The sequence below is a fragment of the Python bivittatus genome, unplaced genomic scaffold, assembly GCF_059951505.1.
Source record: "Python bivittatus isolate LINGU-HERP-01145 unplaced genomic scaffold, Pbiv_v1 ctg000200_np1212, whole genome shotgun sequence".
Classification (NCBI taxonomy): domain Eukaryota; kingdom Metazoa; phylum Chordata; class Lepidosauria; order Squamata; family Pythonidae; genus Python; species Python bivittatus.
The window spans coordinates 1,943,036-1,970,917 of record NW_028277040.1 but is presented as its reverse complement, the minus strand read 5'-3'; the positions used below and the strand labels follow the sequence as shown (position 1 = coordinate 1,970,917).

Sequence of the window (27,882 nt, the reverse complement as noted above, 5' to 3'; positions counted from 1 at the left end):
TCCAGGAAATGCTCTCTGGAGAAAATGTTTCCTGCAGCCTATATTTCTATATGATTAGCATACAGTATCAGGCTTAAAAGTTGAATTCTGCATTCTGCACAAAATCTGCAAGTATGCATTTGCATAAAATGTATTTTTTTCTGTTATTAGATAAAAGGTTCATATCTGAAATGGTAGCAAGGTTTTCTTATTACGGCTGTTTTCGGCTTGCCTGGTTAAGAGCCATGCATGAAAAGATGCTGTTATTTTTTGGTTGGATTTTTAAAAAAATAATGTATTTTTGGAGAGACTCAGCTATGTGCTTATATTACATGTTTAGTTTTTTAAAGGTAAATGTAAACTGCATAGTTTTGCTAGGCTACTTTGAGTTTATCAAAAAGATTATGTTACAGGTGGGAGGTTACACATTGTCCAGATTTGCAGGAAAAAAGCTTCTATGGTAACTGACAAAAGAACTTCTGTCAATAATTTCATAGACTTGAGAGACATTCTGCATTCACACTGATTATCAAATTAGTTGCTATTGTGGCGGGGGGGGGTGCACAGTGGTCTTTAATTACCCCTTCTCTGAAATGGTAATTTTTTACATTGTCTTCTCTGGGCAGGTTTCACTCCAGTCTGGGAGAGCATGCAAAAAGAGACTTAGAGCAGAAATCTACAACTTGAGTTCCAGCAGGGCCATGTACTATACACCCAGATACACCCAAATACCAGATGTGGCCCTGCCAAAAAGTTGGCACAAATTGTAATGTTACATGCAACAGAATGGGAAAATTAAAAAATATACAGGAAATAATATTAAATGTAATTAATTAATTAATTAATTAATTGGAATTCAGCTGTAAGTACACCACCCAAAAGTTCAAAGTGGCCTTCAGATCACATTTTATATCTAAATAAATTGGTCTTTTAAAAGAGTCTATGAGTTGAGTCTGTAGTTGAAAAGCTGAATATTGAACAAGTATGGCCTCCTCACACTACTAACACCTATATCAAATAAATGGAGAAGCGTAAATATGTGCAATATGATTTTAAAAGAACATCCCCCCTGTGCTCTGTAGGTTTTTAGTTTGTTTTTGTGTATGCATGTGTTGTTGTTTTTGAGGTAGAAAGAATAGGAAAATTACAACCTTAATTTTTCCTACTTTCCACACTCAATCCTTACATATTGTGCAGCAATAAAATCACTATGAGCAGGAAAGAAAACAATATGCTTCACCCCCATATTAGTCTACCTTCCCTTATGAGACTTGAACAGTACTACAAGACTCCTATTATAGGTTACTTACCATCAATGGCTCGCTCAGATGCTATGACTTGCACACCAGAGGCATAAAGACTGGCCATTAGTGGACTGCATAGTAGTCATCTACAACCTATGACCTGCCTTTGGCAGCAACTACTTCTGCATGACCGTCAGATAGCGATATTTTTGCCTCGGAGAATTGACTTACGCGGGGGAGGAATGTTTTTATTGCATTTCCATTTTCTTTGCCTGTATTGTTGATTGCTCTAATAATAAATGTTAACTAGTCCTCAGTTAACGGTAATTGGGATTGGAATTTCTGTGGCTAAGTGATGCAGTCATAAAGTGCTACATCATGTGACCACATCGCTTAGTGATGACAATCCTGGCACTCCCCATTACTGTCGTTAAGTGAGGACTGCAGGTCATTAAGCGAGTCCCAGGTGGCTTGCACGCAGGCTGGCAGGCAGTTAAGGCATGACACGAGTGCAGTGGATTTGGCAACAGTTGTTGCCGGGTGAGGAAGGGTACCCAAGTGGTTTGTGAGGCATGGTGCGAGCATGGCGGGGCAGGGGTGGCTATTGCCAGGCAAGGAAGGGTGCATGAGTGGCCCATGAGGTGCGGCATGAGCACAGCAGGGCCAGGGGTGGCTGCTGCTGAGCGGGGAGGGCACAAGTGACTTAACGCAGCGACTTGCCACCTTCCCTGCTTGTGGGAAGCTGGCAGGGATGATGGTAAATGGCAATCATGTGACTGCAGCTTGCTGCAATCATCGTAAGTGCAAGCTGGTTGCCAAGCGCCCAGATCGCAATCACATGATGGCAGGGGTGCTGGGACAGCTGGAACTTCAATGACCCGTCGCAAGTACCACTCATTCAGCGCCATAACTTCAAATGATCACTGAACGAGTGGTCGTTAAACGAGGACTACCTGTATAGGCTGGGACACCAGAATACTTTACTTTTTGTTTCACAACCCATTTGTACTTTGGAAAACCAATCAATGTTTGTTAGCAAACAAAGTGGCATCCTTTGTTTTGTCTTACAGATTTCTGCCCTACAAAAGTTCTGTGCAACTTGAGCCAAAAAAGTGAAAAATATCCAAGCCACAATTGTTTTGTTTTCTGTATCGTTTTTCTCTGAAGTCCTAAACCCTGAATTCTAAATTATCTACTCTTGATGCCAAGTTATACCATATAAAGCCCAATGAAACAGCACTGTGTTCAAATCCCATTTGTTTCAATGAGATCTAAGTATATCAATAGCTCAATTACCTCATATTTATCCAAACAACTGTGTGACAAAAAAGCTTGATTGATATAAAAGAATTTAAAATGTTTTTAAATGAATGAGTGTCCCATAAACCATTATCCCATTTAACATTCCCTCTTAAAATCAGCAAGTTTTACTTTTTTAGGACTTAAAAATAAATGCCAATGCTTGACAGAATACAATTGCTCACTATTGCAAACTTCTCTAACAATTCAAAAGTAAGTGTTTATATTTAGTAAAGGAGCATTCAGAACAGTCATATTTTGAATATTGTTCTATAAAGATTTTGACCTGAAGCTTTTTATGAAATTAACACAAAGGCACGTGAGATCCATTTTTAAACTGTACCAAGTAAGAAACATTAGCCTGACCCAGAAAAGTTTCTCAAACTGCAACATAAGAAACCCCACCTGATTTTTTAAAAAAACAGAAATAAAATACAGGCTAATACAATATATCAGATTAAATACACCCATTGTTATGGGTGCAAAGAGAATGCATATGTTTTAACTACATTCAGTTTGACAGAAAAGCTGGATATTCAGAACTGAGGAGAGTTGATTTTGCTTTAATTATCTAACAGTTCTACAGTGCTTGTATTTAAAATGATAAGGCTCAACCAAAGCAGGGGATAGGATAACTTTTATAAAAATCTTTGCTAATAGCAGTTTTTCACAAGGCTTCTTTACCAAAAAAAAAAAAAAAAAGGAGGGGGCTAAAAAAAGGACAAATATACCAATGCAAAGTGACAACAAAGACCAAATTCACTTTGTTGTATCAGAATACTCACTATTTCCCAGGAAGAAATAGCTCCAGTTTCAAATAAAAATACAGAACAGCTGAAACAAGGACTAAAGAAAAGAGGAAGAGGGGTCTTTGACCTTTTACTACCATACCAAATGTGGCATAAGCAATAATTGATCAAGTGCCATCTAATTACTTTACTCAAAATAAGCTGTACTGATACCGTAGCAATGCCCATTCAATGAAAATAGGTAAGTCATAGTGGAATTACTTATTACTTGCAAAAGCGGTTCATTTCATGATATGAAACCACTTAAAATATTTTAGGGGAAGGCAAGCAAGCTATCAGTAACTGAAAAATCACTTCTTTCCCTCCCACTTTTTTCCCCAAACTACAAATGTGACACAACTGAATTTTTCAGGTTTTTTCCACAGGATTTTTGGGAAGCAAATTAAAAGGTTATCTATATTAAAATAACATAAAAATAGTGGGAAATCATGCTACTAATTCTCAATAGTTCACTGCCAGTTTTTAGCAACACAGTCAAGAGTGGTTTCAAGGGCTGGAAAAAACTATTGAGGGGCTGCAAGTAACCTGCCCCTAGCATAATTAAGCTTTTTATTAATAACTGGACAAAATTTCATTATGTTTCTTGGTCTTTTTGTGAAAGGAACAGGAACTTCTGTTTACTATAACATCTGAAAATTGCATTAAGTGGAAAAAAGTGGTACCATTTTCATGAAATAAATTAAACCTTCATCCATTTAAAGAAAAGGTGTCATGCCAAATTACTTCCAGGCAAGAATGGAATGGATTTTGCCTATAATGACAACTTTCAATTAAAGGCCACCACACATACACACTAAAGATTTCCCCAAGTCTATTCCCAGGCTTCTATTTCACTTCCTATATTCTAGCTTAACTAGAAGTAGTTAAATACGAACAAGATTTTTTAGTTAGCATTATGAAGTAAATAACTAGTATTTCTTTATGAACTATAGATCTGGGACATGTACAATTTGCTATAGTCTTAAATTCACGTACAGATTTTCCCTCTGTATTTAAGATGTGCATGGATGGGTGCATTGATAAAATACTATAGGGAAACCATGTAATCATGGTTGCATCAAAATTCTTCATTTCTTTCAGGGTTGTATCAATGCACAAATGTACCATTGTTTACCATTATATGTTGCTGTAAAACACCAGATAAAAAGGATCTTGATACAACCACATGTGCATTCAAATTAAATTTGCTTCACAATGCTTCCTGCTATCACACTGCACCAAAAGAATCTTGATGCAATCATGCATAAAACAAATCAAAATTTTATGCATGACTACATCATTGTATCACATGGATGGGTAATATAAACAAAGGAATTGAGATCTGCAGAAAATTGTATGGATGCATGGCTATGCTCAAATTTAGCAATAAATAAAAGAATAACGTATCACTAATCCATTTGTTCCATTGTGGAAATAACTCCAGATGGTTTAGAATTTAACAATTTGGGAAGAAATTCAGATGAGGAAAATTTCTGAATCATTCTTACATATACATGAGTTTCTTTTCTTGCTGAGCTTCAAGGGTAGAATAATGCAATTAACTGTTCTTGATACGTACAAAAACAGTTCAGAGTTTTCTCATACAAGCTAGTCATTCTTGTAATGCTTTGTTCAAAACTAAACAAAGGCTGCAATCCTTTGGGAGATTTGTTTAGTATTGCCAACTTTTCAAGTGATCACCACTGCAGCCGATCTTAGCAACTGCTTGATGTGCAAACATTAGCAGGGAACTTACTTAGCACTGCAATCTGAAAAGCTTCATCAGACTGCAGTTAGAGGTACAGTATATGAGCAATCTTGGGCATTTTTCCACATTAATTTAACAATTCTGCCCAATACTCAGAGGCCTTTTTGCCTGACATACTTAAATGGGTCACAGAAAGGGAGTAAGGATGTCATGCAAACTCCAAAACTGAGTTAGGTTACCCTAACAATTAATCCAAAGGGGTTCAAAATTAACCCCAAATAAGCCTGGGTCCAAACTACCTCCTTCTGGTCAACTAGCAATCTACCCATCTTGTACAAACCCTTCCTGGAGGATTCATTATCCCATCTGACATCAAGATGAAGCCACAGAGAGGCCTCATCAAATGGGATATCATTAGGTACTCAAGTTTCTCAAGACTTTTGGTTTCACACACATTCCCATGGCCTCAGAGAGGGGGGTCAGAAATGGACAGGAATACTTGGATCCTGTATGGATCCCATGGATCCCATCCAAGCTACCAAGCCTGTCCAAACTGAAGAAGTAGAAGGTGAACAAGTGAGATGGATATTATGACATGGGAAATAATAGTTTCTCAGCCTCCTTTGCAGCAGCTGGGAAGGCTAAAACTTGGCTGCCAGACGACTGATCAAGCCATCTGACATTGTGTGCTGCAAGTGAATCAATTAATTGGAAGAGGGAATGGCTGTGTCATGTACACAATCTCTATATTCTTGCAAAGCTTCTATTAATTTCAATGTGTATTGTACTGGAAAACTTTCCAGTGAATCATACACAAAGTACAGCAATGCTTATACGTTACCTGACACTATTATTGATATCTATGAAGTCTGGTCCTATGCAGAGTATGGCATATTGATGCATAAGGCTTGATTCTTAGTTATTGTATAAGAAAGTCAAAGTCTTTCCTCTGCCCCAAATGCCCATGGAAAACTGCAGTAGTTTCACAGGAAGAACATGAGTGAGCAATGGGTCAAATGTGGAGTAATGGTTCCTTCAGTATAGTCTTATACAGTGGTACCTCGGGATACGAACTCCTCTACTAACGAACTTTTCAGGTTACAACCAGCTCCGGCCGCAAAAATTTACCTCAATGTGCGAACTCCACCTCGGGGTACGGTCATTTTTCCACCCTGACACATGGTCCGCGGCCGTTTTTCCGCCCCTGACACGTGGTCCGCGGCCATTTTTCCACCCCTGACATGTAGTCCGCAGCCATTTTCCCGCCACGCAGCGCCCGGCCGTTTTCCTGCCCTGCTGCGCGGCGCCCGGCCGTTTTCCCGCCCCTGACGCGTGGTCCGCAGACGCCAGAATGGATTAACGGTAATTACATTGAACCTTATGGGAAAATTTGCTTTGGGGTGCGACCAAATTCGGAGGGCGGAACGGATTAACCGGATTTACATTGAACCCTATGGGGAAATTTGCATCGGGTTACGACCAACTCGGGATACGCCCAGAGTCACGGAACGGATTAAGTTCGTATCCCGAGGTACCACTGTAATTATCAATTTACCCTGGGCAAATAATAATTCATTATTGAATTCATTTATCCATTCATTCATGCATGCATGCCAGATTCCACTCATCAGAGTACTGTACATAAGTGGCTAATAATGATGATTATGTTTATTCACAAACAGGCTTACTGATTTTTAGTTCAGAGCTCCTTGGTTACTGCATCTGAAACAAATGTCTAATTCAACAGGTACTGACTCTATTGCACTATGAATGGCTATGCACTATGCAGGTTTCTCTTAAACGTGTTAAGAGACACATATTCGCAATCTCAATCCATGTGGTGGATTGAGCCCTGAGGCTCTCAGCCACCCCCCTGGGAGCACTTTACTAAATTCTCACTGAAATACATGAAGCTGCATAAGAAGCCGCACAGAGGAAAGCATGTTGTGGATTGCAGCACAATGCACTGAACTCTTCAGGGAATATATCCATCATGAGATAATAAGTCAACAATGGACTAGGAGATGTTAACAATTAAAACAATCCTTGTTTTACTCTTCCATTAGAGAGCTGCTTTCTTCCTTTTCCACTGTAAGAGATGGTACCCGAGGGATGGATAAGCATTCCTTTAAGGACCAATTCAGCCTCGGGAGCCAGTGTTTGAAAAGAGCAGCTGACCTTGGATCAGTGCCATGTTTTTTTCTTTCAGGAATAAATCTGGGCGGTAGAACAGTGATTGTCCATTCAGCCAGCTCCATCAGGCAGGGTTGAACAGAAAGTGGCTCAGGCAGTAATCCACAATCAAGTTAAACTGTAAGGCTTAGGCTTAAAATGATACGGTCAGTGGGGCTAGTGCTGTGAATCCTAAAGGCTTTAGGTTAGACAGACATCAGTGGACCCCAGTGAGCCACACCCATTTGGGTTTTCTTAGAATCTTTTCAAATTGTGAATGTATAGCACAGTAACACACCCGCTGACTCCGAAGTTCTTACGTCCATCGGGATGACTTCTAAATAAACAGGGCTGCACTATTTAAGTGCAAGTACTCTGCTTTAATGGGCTATGGATTGCGGTGATTAACTCTAGCCATGGTAAAAACAACGGTAAGTACCGAAGTAATAACAGGGGGATGTGGCAGGGAAAGACTAAGGAGAAAGAAAGTAATAAAACAGCAAAGAAATATCGAGTCAGTAAGGGGAAGGGGAAGGGAGGCTAGCTGGCAAGAAGAGAACAAAGGGGGATAAAAAAAACAGACAGAATAAGAAATGATATTTCAGCTATGGCTAACAGAGAAGAAAAGCTTGCGTAAAAATAAGTAGAATTATTAATATCCTGGAACTACCAATAGAAAAACGCAACAGAAGGCAATACAAAGGAAGCAGCAATTTAAAAATAGACAAGGGACCAAAATACAATTCAAGAAATAAAAAGCAAACAGCCAATATCATTTTAAAGAGGAAAATAGTACAAGCCTGAAAGAATTTTCCTAAAACAATTATTTTAAGATAGAATATTCTGCTTCTCTCTCTCTCTCTCTCTATATATATATATATCAGGGAGCTTGGTCCTATACAAATAGAACGATAAGCCACAGTATACAGTATGTAATTTTAAAAAGCTTGCATTTGCCAAACTTTTTAATATCATTGTGTATGAAAATTTATTAGAGTTCACACATTTATCTTTAACTAAATCAGGTTTAAATCTTATTAGATCATTTGGCAAATGTAATAGATTGTAAATCATAGATATGTATATAATATATATGTGTATATATATATATATATATATATATATATGTATGTATGTATATATATAATATATATATTATATATTATATATATATTATATATGTATATAATAGATATGTAAATCATAGGTTGGTTGGTTGGTTGGTTTGGTACAATGGACCAAATACAATCCAAGATCTTGAGAACTACAGTACAAGTAAATATAAAATAGGAAATCTTTTAAATGTGGGATCAGATCAACTTGTCACTTTGTTGCCAACATAATGCTTTACATGTAAATAGAGTTTTTACTCAATCTATTTTTTGTTCTCAGTTCCAATATCATTAGCTGGCTCATATGCAGTCAGACTCCCAGTTTTATCTCAGTTTCCTCAACAATGTTTGGTGACACCTTAAAAATGAAAGGGAAAAGTGGCTTGCTTGAATGCCTTAACAGAGATCCAAATTAAAGAGTGCAATATAATATGCACGGACGTGAATGTCTGGTCAAATCTAACCAACCTCCAACTACATGTTTTTGTATGTTTTTGTATGTAGGAAGTCAAGATGGTGCTAATTTAAAAGGATGGTGCTACAGAGAAGAATCAAATGATGGGAATCTTAGATATAAACAAAATCTGTCCTCTTATCTTTTTGCTCAGTTTACCCAGATGAAAAGGATTTATGAAGATATATTACGTAAGATTTGGCTATATGTTTATCAGGCTATAACATGCTACTCCCATTAAATCAGATGAAATTATATTTAAATCCCAAAAAGGTAATATCATATCTTTCATGGGATTCATCGAACCTGATTTTGAAGTAGGCAAGATTTTGACACCACTAATTTCTGGCCCAGTATAACATGTTTTCTTTCTTCAGTTATTTGCTTCTCTAATTCTCTGGAGCGAGAAATGTAAACAACTATTCATATTTAAGTAATCCATGTAAATACTTTCTGAACCAGACTGACAATAACACAACATCTCAAGAAGATTCTTCCTTTTCAATAAAACCTCAAAGGGTCTGGGTTGTCCACACATAAGTCAAGCAATAAAAGGAACAATTATATGGATAATGTTTTCTGTTTTCTTTGGAGGACTATACTCAGAACAAAAAGTGTTTCCTTAATTGTTTTTCCTACTGTACCAGAACAAAAAACAGATTGTTCTTCTATGAGATTCACATAGAGCAGTAAATAAGGTGCATTCTCCCATTTCTTCAGAAATTAACATTTCAAAAATATGCAACTTTCCCCTCCCCACCAACTGTAAGCTGTGTCTAATAATGCAAGAAGCAGATTGTCTTCCCTCGTTTCCTTAATTTGTTTCATCTAAAAGCAATTCACTCAACATCTTGTCGCCCTCTGGCAGCTCAGTTTACTTATCCACACTTAATTTCTCATTTGGACCAAAACAAACTCTTCTGAACTGCCACTGGCTGAAGGGGGGGGGGGGGGAGAGAAACTCCTTGCATAGATCTGCCAGAAGATTAGTCTTTCACAGACAGCCCAAGTGAAACAGCTATGGTCCCTATGTGGGTTCTGGGTATGAAGGGCTCAATCCACTATGAAAGTCTTTTGTAAAAGAGCAGCTGAAATGTAGGGGAAATGTAAGAGTACTTCTCATTTCAGTGGGGCACGTACAAGAGAACTTACGAAATATGTAAGTGATGCTGTTTTTCATTTGTTCTGCTCAAGGCACATATACACACACTCCAACAATTTGTTTTTGTTTGTTTCATCTAGCACAATAAGAATTTGATGCAGCCTGGAAGTGTGTACAATGCCCATATTCGTAGTCACATAGTCTTCTCCTCCTCTCACCCCTTATGCATTCTCTCTCACACACACACATAAACACATATAGAACTTTTCTTAGCAGAGATGTCCATATATTTCAGTGTTTAGTCCAAATGTTACTTCTCTGTCTAAAACATAAGCCAACTGATCACCAAAACATTTATGATAGCACCACAAAATCATGAGGCTACACACTTTGGGCAAAAATGTTCATAAATAGTTAGTAAAAATTATTTAGACAACACAAGCCCTGCTACCTCCAGTAAGTTCAAATTAATTCCAGGATTGCTTTGGCCAAAATATACAACATCAAATAAGCTTTTTCTGAAATGCCCATTCACTGTTAGCCCAACAGTTGTAGGGGCAGGGGAGCCAGCAATGCTTCTGGCCCCCAAAAGAAGGAGTAGAGAATAAAAAGAGGCAAAAACAAAGCCAAGATGGAAACAGGAGAGGGGACAGTATCCTATATCCAATTGGAGGCAAAAGTAATAGCACAACAAGACTGGAAGACAGAGGAGTGCCTTCAACCACAAGCCATACAGAACACTCAGGCCAGGAATGGAGAAAATGTGCTTTTACATGGCTTTGCATGTACGCTGAAGCCATGATGCCCGGAGCCCTAGATTCCTTTGGGGCTCCGTCGAGGCCATCGGTTAAAACTGCCTCCTTACAGGGAAGGAGATCCCAGTGAAATCAACCGGTCCTATTATTTCTATGAAAGCCTGGTTAGGATCAGACTGGGAAGGAAAACGTCCCGACTAGTCCCAGCAGGAGAATTCCTAAGAGTTAGAACCCACCTTCAGCCACCCGGATTCCCCCGAAACCACATCTGAGCACTCGCCCTTGCATTATGCGCTCAGGACACCTTTCACCACCTACCCTCCCCAGCTGGCCCTTGAGTCTATGAGAGAAGTAGCCAGCAAGAACTAGCCACCCCAAAGGGGAGCCGGCGGATTTATTCAGAATCAAGGGAGGAGAACGAGCCACTCTCGATCTTTCTCGCCGCCGTCGCCCGTTCAGCACAAAAGGAGAAAGACTCTCCTGTTTCAGTGACAAGTGGGAAGGGGGGGAGGGGGACAACCGCGCGAGAAAATTCCACATTTGTATTCAATGGCGGGGTTTGTCAACCAAAGCAGGAGACTTCGGGCGCGATCCCTAAAGTTAAGCACTTGCAATTTCCGCTGCTCCGGTGGGAGAAGATTTGGGCAGATGCCCAAGTCTCCCGCAATCAATGGAGCTGGGATCGTGCCCTAACGCGCCTCGTCTCTCTCTTCCCTTCCGTTCCTCCCACCTGTCACCTCAATCCCAAGCTCTCCTCACGCCTCGGCACTTCCCACTCAGGACAGCAAGAGCCAGGCACGCCCGGCTTGGGTCTGGGCCACAGGGGCCGAGAGGACGGGAGGCCAGCGACCGCCTCCGCCGCGAAACGCACACCTCGAGACTCACGCCAGCGATGCCCTACAAAAGAACCGCAGCTCCCGGGACTTTCTTTCCCTCGTTCAATAACGCCAACAACTTCTGAGCGCGCCACGCACCGAACGGCCCCGAGGTAGCCAGGTTACCCTGGACATAAAGGGCAAGTCAAGCCGTTCAGCTGCCCCTCTCCCCACTGTCAGTCTTGTCCGGGGGTCTCTTTCTCGCAGAATAAAGAAGCCAGCACTCTGCGTGGAGGAACGCCGGAAAACCGCAGCCTCCCGCCACCCTTCCCAAGAAAAGAGGAGGGGAAAAAAGAAAAAGAAAAAGAAAAGGAAGGAAGGAAGGAAGGAAGGAAGGAAGGAAGGAAGGAAGGAAGGAAGGAAGGAAGGAAGGAAGGAAGGAAGGAAGGAAGGAAGGAAGGAAGGAAGGAAGGAAGGAAGGAAGGAAGGAAGGAAGGAAGGAAGATGGTAAGTGAGGGAACTGGACCGCACCTGACTGGGCAGCGCTGAGACAGAAGGTCCCGGTGACGGCAAGGAGGCTCACGCAGGAAAGGAGTCTTCGTACCGGCTTCATGCTTGTTTATTGTAAATATATATGTATCAGTAGTACTACTGTGCGGCGGCAGCGGCGGCGGCGTGGGAGAAGCCCCGAAAGGATGAGGACCGTCTCCTCCTCAGCTGCGGGGTCTCAGCGATCGCATGGCCCTCGCGACTCCGCTCTCCCGCGCCGGGACGGCCCCAGCCGGCGGTCCGCTCCCTTTCCCCCCAAGGTGTGAACAGGCGGGTCTGGCTCCGGCGCTCGGCCCCGAGGACTGAGGGGGCGCCGAGGAAGTTTCTCCCGAGCCACAATCCAAGGACGCCCAAAAGTTGCTGCCCCGCAGTTCCCCGAGCAAAATCCGTCTGCGTTCCCGCAATTTCCCTTTGGAGCCGGCTGGCTTTTATCCCTTCCTTCACCCTCCTTGTCCCCCCGGTGTTTCAAGGGAAGGGGGGACAGAGGAATCCGTGCGGGGGCGTTAGTTGACGTTCCCCTCTCCCGCTTTCCCTTCGCTTCTTCCCCTCGGTTGCAGCGGCTGCTGAGGTAGGAAAACCTGGAGCGTCACTTCCATTGACTCCCGGAGCTCCGGCGGCTTCACCGATTAACAAACCAAGCCGCCCCCCCCCGCCCCCCAACACAGAGGGGGGAGGAGGAGGAGGAGGAGACGATAGGTTGGATCAACTCAGTCCTAACCCCGCCCCTTCTTTGCTGCTTAACTGAGGAAGCCACGCCCTCTGCCCGCCTCCCCGCCCGGCGTGCTGGGATCAGCCGTTCTCCTCCTCCCCCCTCCCCCGCGCCACCAAAATACCCGGGAAACACCTGTCACTGGAGCCGGGCGCGTGCATTCGTCGGGGCGCGCGGCTGCTGCCCGCAGGTTACCATGGAGCGATGCAAAGGCAGCCGCTGCCAGTAAGCGCAACAATGTGCCTTTTCAGAGCAGGCAGGGGAGGAAAACGGTTTTGTGTCTTGTGCGCGCTCTCTTTCTCGCTTAACACGTTTTCTTGCAGATTTATTTGCTCCGCCGGGATTCCAAATCCAAGCAGGCTCCCTCTATTGTAACAATCTGTTTCCCATTCCCGTCCCTAACGCTAGGTGCAGTCCGATCCTATCTATGTTCATTGGGAAGAAAAGTTCGCTAGATGGCCGATAGGATCGCATCTTCGGCGTTCGGCTAACTGGAAAAGAGAGAGCGCGAGCGAGGGAGCGAGCGAGCGGCGTGAGATAGACTTCCATCTTCATCTGGCAGTCTGTTTTCTTCTCTACGGAAGGCGCAGCTTCCCATGACTTGGATCTGTCCCGAACAGTGGGGGCAAATAGCGAAAGGCGTGAAAGTTAAAGTACGCTAAGCCAAGTCTTAGTTCTGTTTCGCCGGCAGGAAAGAGAAGCGAAGCCAGACGCGGCCAACAGAGTATCGCGAAGGCTTTCATGGGAGAGTGTCAGTCCTTGGACGCAGCGCAAGTACAGTCGGGGGAAGGGCGAGTGGCAGCGGTCTCTCCTGCCCCCCTGCCAGCGGCTGACTTTTGTCGCGGCGACCGATTTTAGAAACCTGGCAGTCCCAAAGATTCGATGCTGCAATTTACCGGGCGACGATTCTTGTAAAAACTTTCTCTTTACACGCCAAAACGTTCGGCCTGGTGAACGGACAGCCTTCAAGCAGACTAAAGGCTCCAGATAGGAAAAGTCTTCCTTGTAGGATGTGCCGTTTGGGAGGTGGGGGGAGCGTGCAGGATTCAAAGAAGATGGAAAGGTTCGTGCTTGCGCTTCCGTGGAAATTATTAAGAACTAAAACCATGCCGATGTTTATTTTTATTAGTAATACAAATTAAACAAGTGGTGCATAGACTGGGTCTTTGAAACCACCCTGACATTTGCTTGTTTTCCTTTCTTTTAAATCTTTAGAAGAACATAGAATCTCCCTGTCATGTATGATATAGTTAACTGGGATGTTGTGAATCTTTTAAGACTGGTTCCACGTTGGTTGTGTTCTCACAGTGCCTGAAATGGATGAATACGGCATAGTACCAAAACAGGTGGCTGGTTTGCAGTACCTGTTTGCATTCCGCTCCACCTATATCTTGGTTTCACATAATTTCCACAATTCAAATGAACATTTGACTGCTTCTATTTACTTCCATTCTGTTCTTATCTTTGCACTTTCCTTCTGTTTTCACTGAGGGGTATAAGGTAAGTGATCATTGATGAAACATAGCCTAGCACGAGCAGCACCACCAGCTTCTGAGCACAACCTTAGGAGTGCTAAGGTTCCTTTTTGCACTGAAATTCTTTGAATCAAAAGGACACAAAGGAAATTAAAACTGCTGCAAATTGGGCAGGTGCACAGCTGAAATTAAACTGGAGGGCTGACATATTCCTCAGGTGTTGGGGTCCTGCTGTAAACAAGGCAATTTGGAAATATGGAGAAAAGACGGAAATAAATTCATAATCATTCCTAATCGTCTTGTTTTAATGCACCTTTTATTCCAGAGAAGAAAAGAACAGGTTGCATTTGTCCACTAGAAATGCATCCAGCTCTGTCATCTTTGATCAGTCTAATGGGTTTTCCCACTTGTCTTAATGATAAGAACAAACTTTCACACTATAGTAAAGTAATTAAATAATTATTGTAATTTCCTCAATTTCCTTCTATTTTGTTTGTTATCTCCCTTGTCTCTTTTCCTAGGTGGTAAATTCCTTATAGTCCCCTTTGATGGCAATTTTTAAATAAAAGTAAATCTATAAGACAATAATTATATGGAAATGCAGGATTCAGAAAACAAACTCAATCACATAGGTGTGAAAAATTGGAAGCATTTGTCTTGATGCATCCTGAAATTGTAACACAGAAGCATTAGGACTGACTAGGATTCATTTCTATTTTTGCAGCTGATCTGCAGGAACTCTTAAAAATATAAGGTGCTCTCATGTGTTGAACAGGTAGCATGGGGTTGAGTCAGAGGCACTCAAATGTATTGCTGAGCCATGATATTCACTGGCTAACCTTAGGCCTCTCATTCTCTTTCCATGTCTTTAATTTTCCTCACAGAATTGTTATGAGAATTAAAGTAAAATGATCCCTATGTCTGCTTTTGGGAAGGAAGGAATCAGCATAATAGTGATGCACTTGACATGTATCTGTGTGTCTATGAATAAGCCTTTTCCTTTAGCATTTCCCCCATATTAATCATCAAACAATTTCTCCACACTTTTCACAAGTTACAATACACAGGAGCATTATCCTGGATGATGTGATTAGTTCCCATGTTTGCTCTGCCCCTCTGCCAAGAGTACACACAAGCAACCTCGTCCCCTCCATATGTTTTGAACTATAAATACCATACCATGAACCCACAGGCACACACACAATACTGTCTTCTAAGCTCAAACTATTTGGAAGACGGGCAGTTGCAGACACCGGGAGCCAACTTGCACCTATGCTGGGACTGAGACAGAATGGAGAATTTTTAGTGGCTACTGCAGCAATTTAGTAAATCATAGAAATTGGATCCATGAATCATGATGAAAGACGGAAAGGAGACCATGACCTTTATTACACAGTTCATGATCTCTTTACAGTCTCAGAGGGTCATTGATTAATTCCCCAGGAGATATTGTGATGGCCTAGATGATGAATACAAGATATTTCCCAAACAATGTTTGTAGGCTAGACTGCTCAGACCAGCATCCATATCCAGTTGTAAGTTCTGATGCATGCTTACTGAACAGTATCCTTCCTGAAATCATTTGAATCCAGTTGAATTAAGTACTTTTTTTTTTTTGGTAATTTCTCTTTAGGAATAAAAGGTTAGTACTACTTGCATCTGTTATATAAATGAATTCTGCATACGAACACAAATTAGGCATATCAATTTATTTTTCACCAGCTTGTTCAGTTTTCATGCTTTATCCTGGATGGGCTGGAAAATTAGGAATTTATTGGCAAGAAATTGTATAGTAACAGAAGAAAATGTATGGGCACGTTAAAGGGATTAATGGTGGATGGAAAAGAGAACGTGGCTGGAAATAATTTTGAAGAATGGACAGAGCTACAGGGAGCTCAGAAAGATCACTCCTAGAAACACTGAATAGGAAAATGGGTTTGTACAGAATATCACAAAATAATGTGATGAACACATAAGAACTCTCCTTCACATTTTTAATGATTTTCTTTCTATTAGTTATGACTTCAGTTTATAATGTGAATAATAAATTTTATGGACATATTCTATACTATACTTAGATTGTGGCAAGGACAAAGGGCACGCTCTTTGTGCGTTGAGGCCTCTTAAATATGTCCGATAACATAATGTGAAGATCTGAAATAAATCTGTTAGAGCAAAGCAGTACATTCCACTAATTTTGTTTTGAGCTGTTCACTGTGACACTAATCAAAATCTGTCTGGTTTCTTTACATCTTTCCTAGGGAACAAGCCTTTTTTTGCCTGTAATTGTTCACTACTGAAAGTTATCCAAAACAGAATTCAAACACATGCAAGCTACTGTGAGAGCCTTCCCTGAATTCAACTTTATTGCAAACTAATTAACACTACAATGAGTGCATAGAGGCATGAGGAACAGTGTTGATAACCCAGAGACTTTCAGAGAAAGGAAGACAAGAGCCAGGACAAACACTTGCTATAGGAACCTGACTGTCTTCTGGGAAATGTATCCTGAGCAACTCCCCAGAATGGAGCAAGGTGAAGTGCAGCAAAACTTGACGAGTGACCTGCTGCAGAGGACTGCTCTGTAGCTCGGCTTATTAGAACAGCTGCCCAACAAACCGCAGAGCCTCTGACGTGCTTCAAGGAAAGACAGTAATGTCTGCAACATCAAGCATGATAACTATTTTATACGGTTACTCTACGTGTTCTTTATTAGTATTTGGCAAAGATATACATTGTGGAAACTGTCTTATATAAAGCCTCAAGTCTGAAAGTTTGTCCTCCATTTTCCTCCTGAATTGCTTTGGGGATGCAGATGAGAAATCTTTCCAAAAGCTAAAGAGAGTACTGTCTTGTGATTGGAGAACCACTAGGTCACCATCCTCCAATGTCCTGGGAAATGTCCCTAGGAAGTGCATTAAACACGGCAAAAGGGGAACGAGAGCTGTATGTGCACTGAGACCATAGATTGCCCTTCCCTCTTTACACCTTTTCCCACCCTTGACTCAAACCACTGAGAGCTCAGCAACCTTCCTCATTCACTGGAAAAAAAGCACCCAGTGCCACAACTTCACCAGTTAAAATATTCAATTTCACCGGTGCCTCAGCTTAATACAGCTAATCTTAAACAATTTGCTATTAGCAGTAAGTCCTTTTTGAAGCACTGAGTCTGCATTTCAAAATTATATTTTAAAAACTTTTTTCTCATCCTTGCCATCTTCTATTCTTCATTTTTGTCTCTTATGGTATTCTTTTCTTGTTTTAAATGTAATGTTTTTACTTGTGAGCTGCCCAGAGTCATTGAGAGTTGGACAGATTATTATTATTACTACTGTTGGTTGCACAGTCAGCCAGATATTTAGACTGGATGTGGCATTTTTGTCCACCTATCAAGTCCTTCCCAAGGACCCAGGTTAAGCAGATGTTGTTGTCTGATGGTGTTAGAGGTATCGTCGCAAGGTGTAAGCTGTTCCAAGTAAAGCTGCCTTTTGCAATTGACTGATGGTGATTTTGTCAATGCCGATGGTCTTCAAGTAGTGCTGCGGATGTTTTGGGATTGCACCCAAGGTGCCTATAACTATTGGTACTACCTTTGCTTCCTTTTGCCACAGTTGTTCTATTTCTATTTGCAAGTCTTCGTATCTTGTGATTTTCTCCAGTTTTCTCTCTTCTATTCTGTCTCCAGGGATTGCAGTGTCCACTATCCAGACTTTTTTTATCTTTCTTATCAACAATTGTTAAGCCTGGGGTGTTGTGTGGCAGGTGCTTGTCTGTATGAATTCTAAAGTCCCAGAGCACCTTAGCTTCTTCATTTACAATTACTTTATCTGCTTTGAGGTCCCACCAGTTCTTGGTTGCAGGCAAATGGTATTTCTTGCAGATATTCCAATGTTCCATTGTTGCTACTTTGTCATGCCGTTGTTTGTAGTCAGTCTGTGCGATCTTCTTGCAGCAGCTAACTAGGTGCTCCACTGTTTCTTCAGCTTCTTTGCAGAGGCAGCATTTTCTCTCTACTGCTGTCTTCTCAATTCTGGCTTTGTACGCATTTGTTGTTAAAGCTTGGTCTTGTGCAGCCAGAATTAGCCCCTCTGTCTCTTTCTTCAACTTTCCTGCTGTTAGCCATTGCCAGGTCTTGTTGTTATCTGCTTTGCCTGCTAGTTTGTGTGTGTGTGTGTGTGCACACGTGTGTGCGTGTGTGTGTACTGGCCATGTAATACTTTGCCTTGCCATGTCTCTTTTCTATTCTTCATTTGGTCTTTCTTGTAGGGCAGTTTGGTCTCTTCAGTATTCAGTAAGCCTTCATGGTATACTAGCTTCAGCGCATCTTCTTCCCTGTCCTTCAGATATTCTTCCAATGTCCTTTTGTCTTCTTCAACTGTCTGGTGTACTTGCAACATTCCACGCCCACCTATGCTCTTTGGTAAGTGGAGCCTGTCAACATCACTCTGTGGATGAAGGACATGATTCATTGTCATTATTTTCTGGTCTTTCTATCCAGGGCTTCTAGTTCTGCTTGAGTCCAGTCCACTACTCCAGCTGTGGTGGTGGTGGTGATGATGATGATGATACCATTACCTATGACATGCTTTACCCACAGAGAGAGAATTTTTCATGCAGAGGACATCAAATAGAAGTTGGGATATTTTCTTCATGCAGACCAGTATCTTCAATTTTGTAGTCTTTTTATTACCTCTTTTTCAATTAAGCTTGGTGCTATCTTATGTTGTATATCCCAATGCAAAAGCTGTATTTCAAGATTACAAAACATAATTACAGTTCATTTACCCTCCCCCTTCCCCAAATCACAACAATTTTAGTTGTAAAGAATTAACCAGATTTGCAGAAACAGAGCTGTAAAGAATAAGACATTCCTGCACTTAGCTGCATGCTACCTATCATCGTCCCGTGGCAGCCTAACATATGTCAGTGGTGGTAAAGAGGGGACAATTATGGCAACCAAGAGGAGTGTGAAGCAGCAGCCTTGTCATCTGTTCTTAGAAGTATAGTCAAGAAACTAGCATGTGCCACTGGTTTATATCATAATGTGTCATGCAAGTTCTTCATCTTTTGTCTTCAAAGACAAACTGTGTTTGGTGTCACTGGATCTGAAAGGAAAGAGAAAGTTGAAGCTGCCTCACTTTCTTAAAAGAGTGAATTAATTTAAATGCTAATCATCCCCACTATGGTCTTCTTTTCAGAAGCAGCCTAGAAAAGATTCCTAGGCAAGAGAAGAAAAGCAGGTTGCTCCACTAAGGCAATCTTAGTGGATGCTGAAGAAAAGAAGGAGGGTTGGACCTGACTGGTACTAGTCACTATGCCACCAAGAAGTCCTAGGGCAGTTGGCTAACTTGGGAAATTAAAAAATAAATTTATTTAATCCCAGAAATCTGTACTGTTGTGAAAACAATATGGACATGTCCATGTATTCACCAAGTCAAGCTCAATATTTTACTACCTACCTGAATCAATGGGAGAGAATGTGGTTAAAAGGATTGAAATTCACATTGTGTTATAATTTAAGAGAGAATTTTTATAAAATGATGTACCATTGATACATGACACCAGAGAAATTAGCCAAGATGTATAAAAGTATTTCCAGTCAATGCTGGCAATGTGAAAAACATGAAGGGACTTCTTACCATGCATCCTGGACTTGTGAAAAAGCTAAAAAATATTGGATACAAATACATACAATGATGCAAAGAATGTTAAAGATCAATATTCAGATGAAACCAGAACTTTTTTTACTGGAACTTATGGATAGTCAATTAGCAAAGACTCATGGAAGATTAGTTTTGTATAAGGTAACTGCAGCAAGACCATTATATGCACAATGGTGGAGAAATACTGAAACACCCACAGTGGAGGGTTGGACTGTGAAGATGGCGGAATTCACAGAAATGGCAAAATCGACCTGTTTGATTAGGGATAAAACAATAAGTACTTTCTTAAAAGGCTGGAAACCTTTTATGGACTATTTGCTGAAAATGGAAAAAATGAAATGCTGATTTTTGTATTTGTTGATTAAAAAGAGTTGAATATAGGATAGAAGGGAACTATGTAATGTAATTTTAGAGAGGGAGGAGTGATACTAAGTGTGTTTATAACTGCTGTAAAGAAGATCGGAGGTTACTTCTTTAATTTTTTTTCTTTTTTCTTTTTCTGCCTGTATTGCTTTCCACACTTTTTATTTTATCTTCTGTCTTTTTCTTAATTTTCCTTTATATTTTTTCATATTTATCTTTTATTTCTGTAAAAATCTTCTTTACTATCTTCCTGCCCTGCCCCACAAATTGTCACCTTTCTAGCTTTATTTCTGATACAGTTTAAACTCCCTAGAAGGACTGAACTGAAGTTTTGCCTTGATTGTATCACTTCAAGGGAGGAAGCTGCATATCAGAATCTTTCCTCGTTGTTGTAGGGGCATTCTTCCCATGCAGAAAATTAGCATACTCAAGTGAGAAACTAAGTCTAACTTGCAGATTCTCATTTGCCATCAGAAATGATAAATGCTCAGAGTCTAAATCACCTTCCCTACAAGAAAATAATAACATATTTAATTTCATTCAGAAAACTAAAAGCCTTAGGAATAATTGGGAGTAGAAATCTAATAAATAATAAGTAGTGCCCCTGAACAGAATCATATTCTAGACCAAACTGATGCTACTCAACTATGTGAAGGCTTACACTTTCAGAAATGAAGGTCACTACCAGAAAATAGACTATGTGCCATCAAGTTATTGTCAATTCTTAGCAACCACATAGATAGATTTTCTCCATGACGATCTATTCCTAATCTGGTCTTTCAAGTCTTCCAACAGTGCACCCATCGCCACTGTAACTGAGTCCATCACCTTGCTGCTGGAAGAGCTGCTGCTCTTCTTCTCTTTTCTTCCACCTTTCCCAGCATTAGAGTTTTTTCCAGAGAGCTGGGTCTTCGCAGAATGTGTCCACAGTAGAATAATTTGAGCCTGCCTCAAATGAGAACTCTGGGTTGATTTGTTTGATGATCCATGGGTTTGTTTTCTTGGCTATCCATGGTCTTCTCCGGAGTCTTCTCCAACCCCAAAGTTCAAAAACGTCAATACTCTTCCCATCCTGCTTCTAGTCCTGGGAACATTTCCACCTTGTATGCTTTTGTCACCAGGTGCTGGAACCTTACCTTGTACTCTAGGGCTGACTCCTTCAACCCAGAGCTAGTTACCCTGACCCTGCTGGTATCAGGATTTCCATTTTTATTTTGGCTGACTCATGGACAGTTGGACTCCCTACTGCTTCTTGACTAGTTAGAAAGAAGATTAGAAAGTTGCATCTGTTTTTCAAACACAAGGAAGCCTCTATGGAATCAGGCCAGGCCAGTTCTTTGTAAGTGTGTCTACCCACTTCCCCCAAAACCAAAGATAAGCTAAAGTGCTAGAGAACATCCTGGGGGAGATTAAGTAAAGAGATGTTTTGTGATTATCACACTTAACCATGGCAGCCTTTTTTGTGACATAAATCTCTATCAATATTCCAAGTGACCTCACCAGTGCAAAATGTTGGAAATCGTTGCCCTAGTCACAGGTTATAGGCTTCCTAATATACAGCTACCATATCTGGACTGCAAAAACCTAGATAACTACTACATGGCAATAAGATGTAGATGTTTTCTGTATTGCTTTGCTATTACTGAGTGCTTATCCTGATTTTTGCAGCCCAGCTGTAGTAGCCCTAACTTTGTAGGCAGAGGAAAGTACTGAGAAATAAGCCAAAGAATGTAAATGCATAACATTATAAAAAGGAAAGGAAACATAGTAAAAATAAGTTTACACCAGCACCAGGCACTACACGTCTTCTATATCTTTTTATTCTTGCAAATGATCCTTCTTTCCACAATATCTATACACTGCTTTATAATAACTTTTTACTTTTTAAACTTATATTTCTTTTTTCAGGATCTAATTAAGTCTAACTACATTTTTTTTCTTTCTTCCTCTTTTCAATCAATGCACCTTTCCTTCATGTACTGTATTTGCTTTACAATTCAGTCCTCATTCCTTTTTTCAGTATGATCAAACTATCTCAACATATATCTTTCATACTAGTCACTAACTTTATTCAGTTCACATTCATACAGCATCCATTCATTCTTGTCCCTATCTATTCTCATTTTGTTGCCATACTTCTTAAGTACTCCATTCCTGTTCCATTCAGCTTACTTTTATTTTTCTTCTGACTTAGCTCTCACTTGCATTTAACACTTACAAATAGTTGTTTTTGCTTCTTTCAGCAAAAATTCATTTCTTGCAACAGACACATATTTTTCACTACCTTTCTATTAGGATTTAGACATCTAGTGATATATCCATTGTGTTCCCCTCCTAGGGATGACACAAATCTGTTGCATTTGGGAAGAAAATAATCTTTAAAAATTCCAGCCTTCCTGGTTCTCAGGGTTATGGGGAATTTCTGTATCACTAGAAAAGGGTTTTTAGAAGAAGTCTATGGAACACAGCAATCCCTAACCACAACCTAACCCTTGATTCTTCATTGCTCTTGCACCTTCTCACATTCTCAGGTTGCCTATAACATCTCTGGACCATAGTTGATATGGACTGCAACTCCTTTAAATCCAGTAATTCTGGGGGTGATTAAGATTTTTAAAACAATGTATCTGAAGAGCACTGGGTTGCTTGCCATTCCTCTAATCAGTGGGATTTGCACAGTGGTTTTGATGATTAAGTAAGAACTAAGCAAATTCTGCAGCAGCCATTGTCCTGCTTGAAATAGCATCTTTGCCAGTTATGTTTTGTAACATTCTGGATAATTTTCAACAACTTTAATTTTGCTTTATTAAATAATTAGTGTCTTCATTAGACAGTTACTGTCTTTTTCATTCATTGCTTCTTTTGTAAATCATCTGGAAAATCTTTGGATATAAGGCAACATAAAAATGTTTAGTGTTACTGATTTTGGGGTTTCAGAAAACATAGGAGAAAGCCTGTTTACTGACTTTAATGTTCACAAATGTCATTTTTCTGTAATTACAATGCACAATAAAGGCTCTATGGGCATCAGCTGCATTTGTTGGGCCTTGAAATGATATCATAACACAAGTGGCAGAACAAAGTGGGACCACAAGTGGATTGTAAAATAATCTATTCACCAATTAATTAATTTATGCCCATTTTTCTGGTATCAACATTAGTTCCATTGTAATCTGTTGTTAGCCTCCTTGTTGATTCATTGTCTGTTGTAGAACAAAAACAACCACAAGAGTTTTAATATGTGACAAAAAGGATTCTTATCCTGAAATGAACTGGCAATTCAAGGAACAACATTCTGTTCCTTGACCTATATATGAAATTCCCTCCTGCAAATGTGAAGGGAAAAGTACTGACTCCCTTGAGCTGAGCTCAGTTCTTGGTGCCTATGTGTGGACAGGAGTACTATTAGTATAACACCCAAGGAAACTGTCTTGTTAAACTCATTCTTCATCTGTACAGATAGTATTTTCTTACAATTACTGAATATCCTAGAAAGAGCAGGTTTCAGAAGTATATAGCACATGGTATATGAAATGATGAAAGATGACACTATGCTGTGTTACAAAATATAATAAATGATTCATGCATAAAAGCATATATATTATATTCATATAGGAAAAATGACACATATGAAGAGGGTCTTAAATTGTATTTTGTACAAATGCACACCTAGATTTAGAAAAGAAACTAAAGCTGAACTCAGTTCCCAGGGGCTTGGTAATCATGTGTGCCTGAAGAACTATAACACTGATGGGTCATAGAACATAACTAATGGCTGTCTTTTTTTGGTTTTGCTAGTTGTACTGGACTGGGCCAATCACCAAGTATGGAATCACCAAGCCTATCTGGAACAACTTTCAGATCCTATTCAATCACATCAACCAACTTTTTTTAACTGGTAAAATAGGGAAGATATCAAGAGCTGCCATAGTCAAAGAGCTGCTGTGGTCTACACTTTTGTGGGAAACCCACTACAGTGAATATGTAGACATGCAGTAGCAGGTCTATACTGCCCTTCCTCATGAGAGCCAATTGCTCACTCTTCACCCCTTCCCTTCTCTACTAGCTCATAAGAAGCAAATAAGAATTAGGGAACATTCACTTACCCTCCAATTTCCTGAAAAATGAATGCATAATGGAGATGAGCAGAAGAACTAGAGTCTTTGAAGAAGGCTCACGTAGATTGACCTTTTTGGATTTCAATACTTGTTGTAGATTTGGAGAACCCTGTTTGGCAGAAAAATCTAAGAAATTTCAAAAACAACAACAATTTATTTAAATAATGGTTTTGTGCATGAAGTTTTTGTAGGAGTTACATAGATAGATTTACTCATATTAATAGTAATCATTTGTTGAAATAATAATTATTTGAAATAATTTGTTATTATTTGTTGAAATAATAATAATACAAACTCCAGTTTATCCGATTCTAAGTTCAAGTAGTTGCAAATGCATCCAGCTAATTAATTATTGGTATAGGATCACTGCATTTTGAGGTGTATTTATTAATTATGCTAGATTAAAATACTGTTATGCAGCCTTGGGTACTTGCCCTCCAGGCTTAGCTAAACTGTAAAGAGTTCAAGATGGAAAAGGAGCAATAGCAGGGAAGTTCTTTAGACAAAGCTGGTCTTATTCCAAATTCAAATAAAACAGGGTTTCTTGGGCTCATTCAAGGCTCAAGGGCAAAACGGTTAATGCTGTTGGTTCCAAGTAAATAGTATGGCTGCCTGCACTCTGAAATACAGGAATCTCTGACCTCTGTCCAAGCATTGTCAGAATCCAAAGCAATGGGACAGAAATCTGGAGTCTTTTTTCAATATACTATGTAGCAAGTGCTTTAATTTGATCTTCTCATCCAAAGATGATTAATTAGTTGGTTGCCTAACATTTTTATCTTGGAGTGGAAGCTTATGCTTTGTAATGGAACTGTCATGAAATACTCATTTTTTTTTTCTTTGAGGCAAAGAAATTCACTGTGAAAGAATGGGATAGGGTTTTCTCCCAAATGCTTCAGGTCCCATAGATGAAGCAGTGTCATCTAGTGGGACTCAAGAAGCATGCCTTCTGTTGTAGTGCCTGCCCTCTGGAATGATATCCCCCCAGAGATCTGGATGGCTCCCACCTTAATGACTTTCAGGAAGTTATTGGAGATCTGGCTACTCCCTCAGGTGTCAAAGCAGGTTAACAGTTGAGCCTGTGGGATGAGTTTTTAATTTATGTGCGTCTTCAGGCTGTTTATGTATTCTTTTTCTTTTATTGTATTGGTCTTACTTTTTAAATTATAAGCCACTCTTTAGGAACTGGACAGCTTCTTAAATAAATAAATAAATAAATAAATAAATAAATAAATAAATAGGGATACTCTGCCATTATTTCTGCCCCCCACCCCTTTCTCTGGAAAAGGTATTACACTTAGGAAGGAAAAATGTAGAGCACTCATACTAAATTGGGGATTCATGGCTTGGAAGTACTAGTTGGGAGAAGAAATTAGGTGAACATGAGCCAACAGTCTGAGACAGCTGCTGGAAGGGCTCATGCAATTCTAGGCAGCATGAGAAGAAGCACCATATCAAAGATACATGAAGTCTTTATTCCCCTCTACTTGAGGATGTGCCTGATGAAGACAGGCTGAAATAACTTGGGATAATCAGTGAGGAGATAAAAAGACTGTGGGAAAACATAATGTCAGTGTTCAGGTGCTTAAAAGAGTGTCATAGGGAAGAAAGCTAGGGACTATTCTCCATTGTCCCAAAAACTAGGCCCAGAAATAATGGGTATAAGTTAGAGTTTCCTAGCTTTTGCTTAAATCATTGGCATCTGCAGTGTGTGTGCGTGTGTGTGCGTGTGTGTGCGCGTGTGTGTGCATGCACACGCACTTATGTGAAAACAGGCAAAATGGTGGATGCAGCACTGAGATGCATACATGTGCAAAAGGAGCAGGGCTCACATCACAATGCTTGTATATCTGCCATTTTGTCCGTTTTGATAGCCTTGAGATGCTGAAGGTGTAAATATAAGGAAAAACTTCCTGATGGTAAGATCCGTATAGCAATGGAATAGCCTCTCTGCAGCTCTCCATCTCTGAAAGTTTTTGGACAAGTCTGGACCAACACATCTCGAGGATGGTTTAGTTTTCCTGCAAATAGCTGATAACTGAACCAGGAAATCTTTGGGATTGCTTCCATCTCCACAATTCTATAATTCTAACTGTGGTTTTTAAGGAATTTTTAAAAATTAATATTTATTGTTAATTAATGTTACGAATGAATCATGAATACTATAGAAAGTTCCTCTTGCATAAACTGTGGGAAAGAAGGGAGAATGGTTCTGCTGTTCTAAGGTAGTTTCTATAAACAAATATGTATTTTGCAGCAAAGTGTAAAACGAAAGGTATTACATTGATTAATAGAATTAATGGATTTGACCCAAAAGCCCTTTTCAATGTTTTCTTAAAAGGTTCCTTCTACTGACAGTAAAAAAAAAAAAAAAAAGTAATATATGTGACTGAAAAATTCAATAGTGGCTGTTCCTAAAAAATTGATTGGAGCTATACATATGGAGTAAATGTACATAACTTGATTATTTATTTATTTAAAGAATTCATACAGCTGTCCAACTTGAAAGTTGAGACTCTGGGCAGGGCATAACAAACAAACAAACAAACAAATACAGAACAGTGTAAACACGTCCAATTAAAATCCAAACAAACCTTAATAGGCAACCTGGGACTCACATTCATTCCCCCCTCCAGACAGAAACCTCAGTCATGATTATGTTGATTTATTTATGTTTCAGTACAAGTGTCCTAGGAGTGAACTCATTCAATATTTATAAAATATATCTCTTTCATGCTAACTACTGCTATGTGTTGGATACAGTTAATTTTTCCATATGTGACTAGACAGGTGGGTCAATCACAGGAGTTATCCAAAAGTTTACTTTGATTTTGTCATTTTGAACTGGTTTTATGGAAACAGATAAACCTTTGTGGTTAACAATTTCTAGTAGGTCTGCTCTCGAGGTTAAAAAGTGTTGTCAAGAACAAGAACATGGTAGTATTAGCTTTCAAAGTTGTAACAAGCTTCCTGGCAGTTTGACGAGTTTCTTTCCTATGAAACTGTATAAATGACAAAATGGAAGGTTATTCCTCTTCAAAAAGTGACATTATTGCTCCCTCCCAGACTTCTAGAAATGTAAGCATCGAACAGCCAATGCAAACAGAAAGTGAGATCTTCCTCTCTCAGAAGTGCAGGTCTCTATGTCTGATGGCCCCGTGGGAGAGCCTTGGAGCTGCTGTTTATTTAGAGCAGACAGATTGAGCTGGATGGCCCAATGGTCTGATCCATGCTGCACACCTCTGGCTACTTGTTTATGGAACTCACTTTTGAGCTAAACATGGATAGAATTCCACTAGCAGTATGAGATCTCTTCCTATGTTTCTTTAAATATAAATATATAATAAATGTAAATACATAAACGATTGTATTTTCTATATATTTATTTTATTTATATAAATAATAAATATATAAATTGAAGCATGTGTGAGATCACCATTTGTTTCAACTTGTAACCTTTTTTTTAAAAAACAGAAGTCTTTTCATTATTGATGAGGTTTTTGATTTTAACTGTGAGCTTCCAGAGTCACCCATTGGGGGGAGATGGGCGGCATACAAATTTAATAACAAACAAACA

The 27,882-nt window shown here is 40.0% G+C and overlaps 1 protein-coding gene and 1 long non-coding RNA gene across 6 annotated transcripts in view; one reads left to right on the top strand and one right to left on the bottom strand.

Annotated features, from left to right (window-relative positions):
* ERBB4 (erb-b2 receptor tyrosine kinase 4) overlaps positions 1 to 12,679 on the bottom strand; it is a 904,250-nt gene extending 891,571 nt beyond the window's left edge. For all 5 annotated transcript variants that reach the window (XR_015795175.1, XM_088135586.1, XM_088135588.1 and 2 more), the window contains exon 1: positions 11,960 to 12,679. Coding sequence is in view for 4 of the 5 variants with exons in the window: in XM_088135586.1 (XP_087991712.1) it covers positions 11,960 to 12,041 (82 nt within the window). In the remaining variant the exon portion in view is untranslated. The remainder of the gene's footprint in view (positions 1 to 11,959) is intronic.
* A 122-nt stretch (positions 12,680 to 12,801) lies between these two features.
* LOC148216524 (uncharacterized) lies at positions 12,802 to 27,566 on the top strand. The gene is made up of 3 exons (XR_015795226.1): positions 12,802 to 12,911; positions 13,095 to 14,186; positions 23,986 to 27,566. It is a non-coding gene; the product is annotated as an uncharacterized LOC148216524 (long non-coding RNA).
* Positions 27,567 to 27,882: the final 316 nt, after the last annotated feature.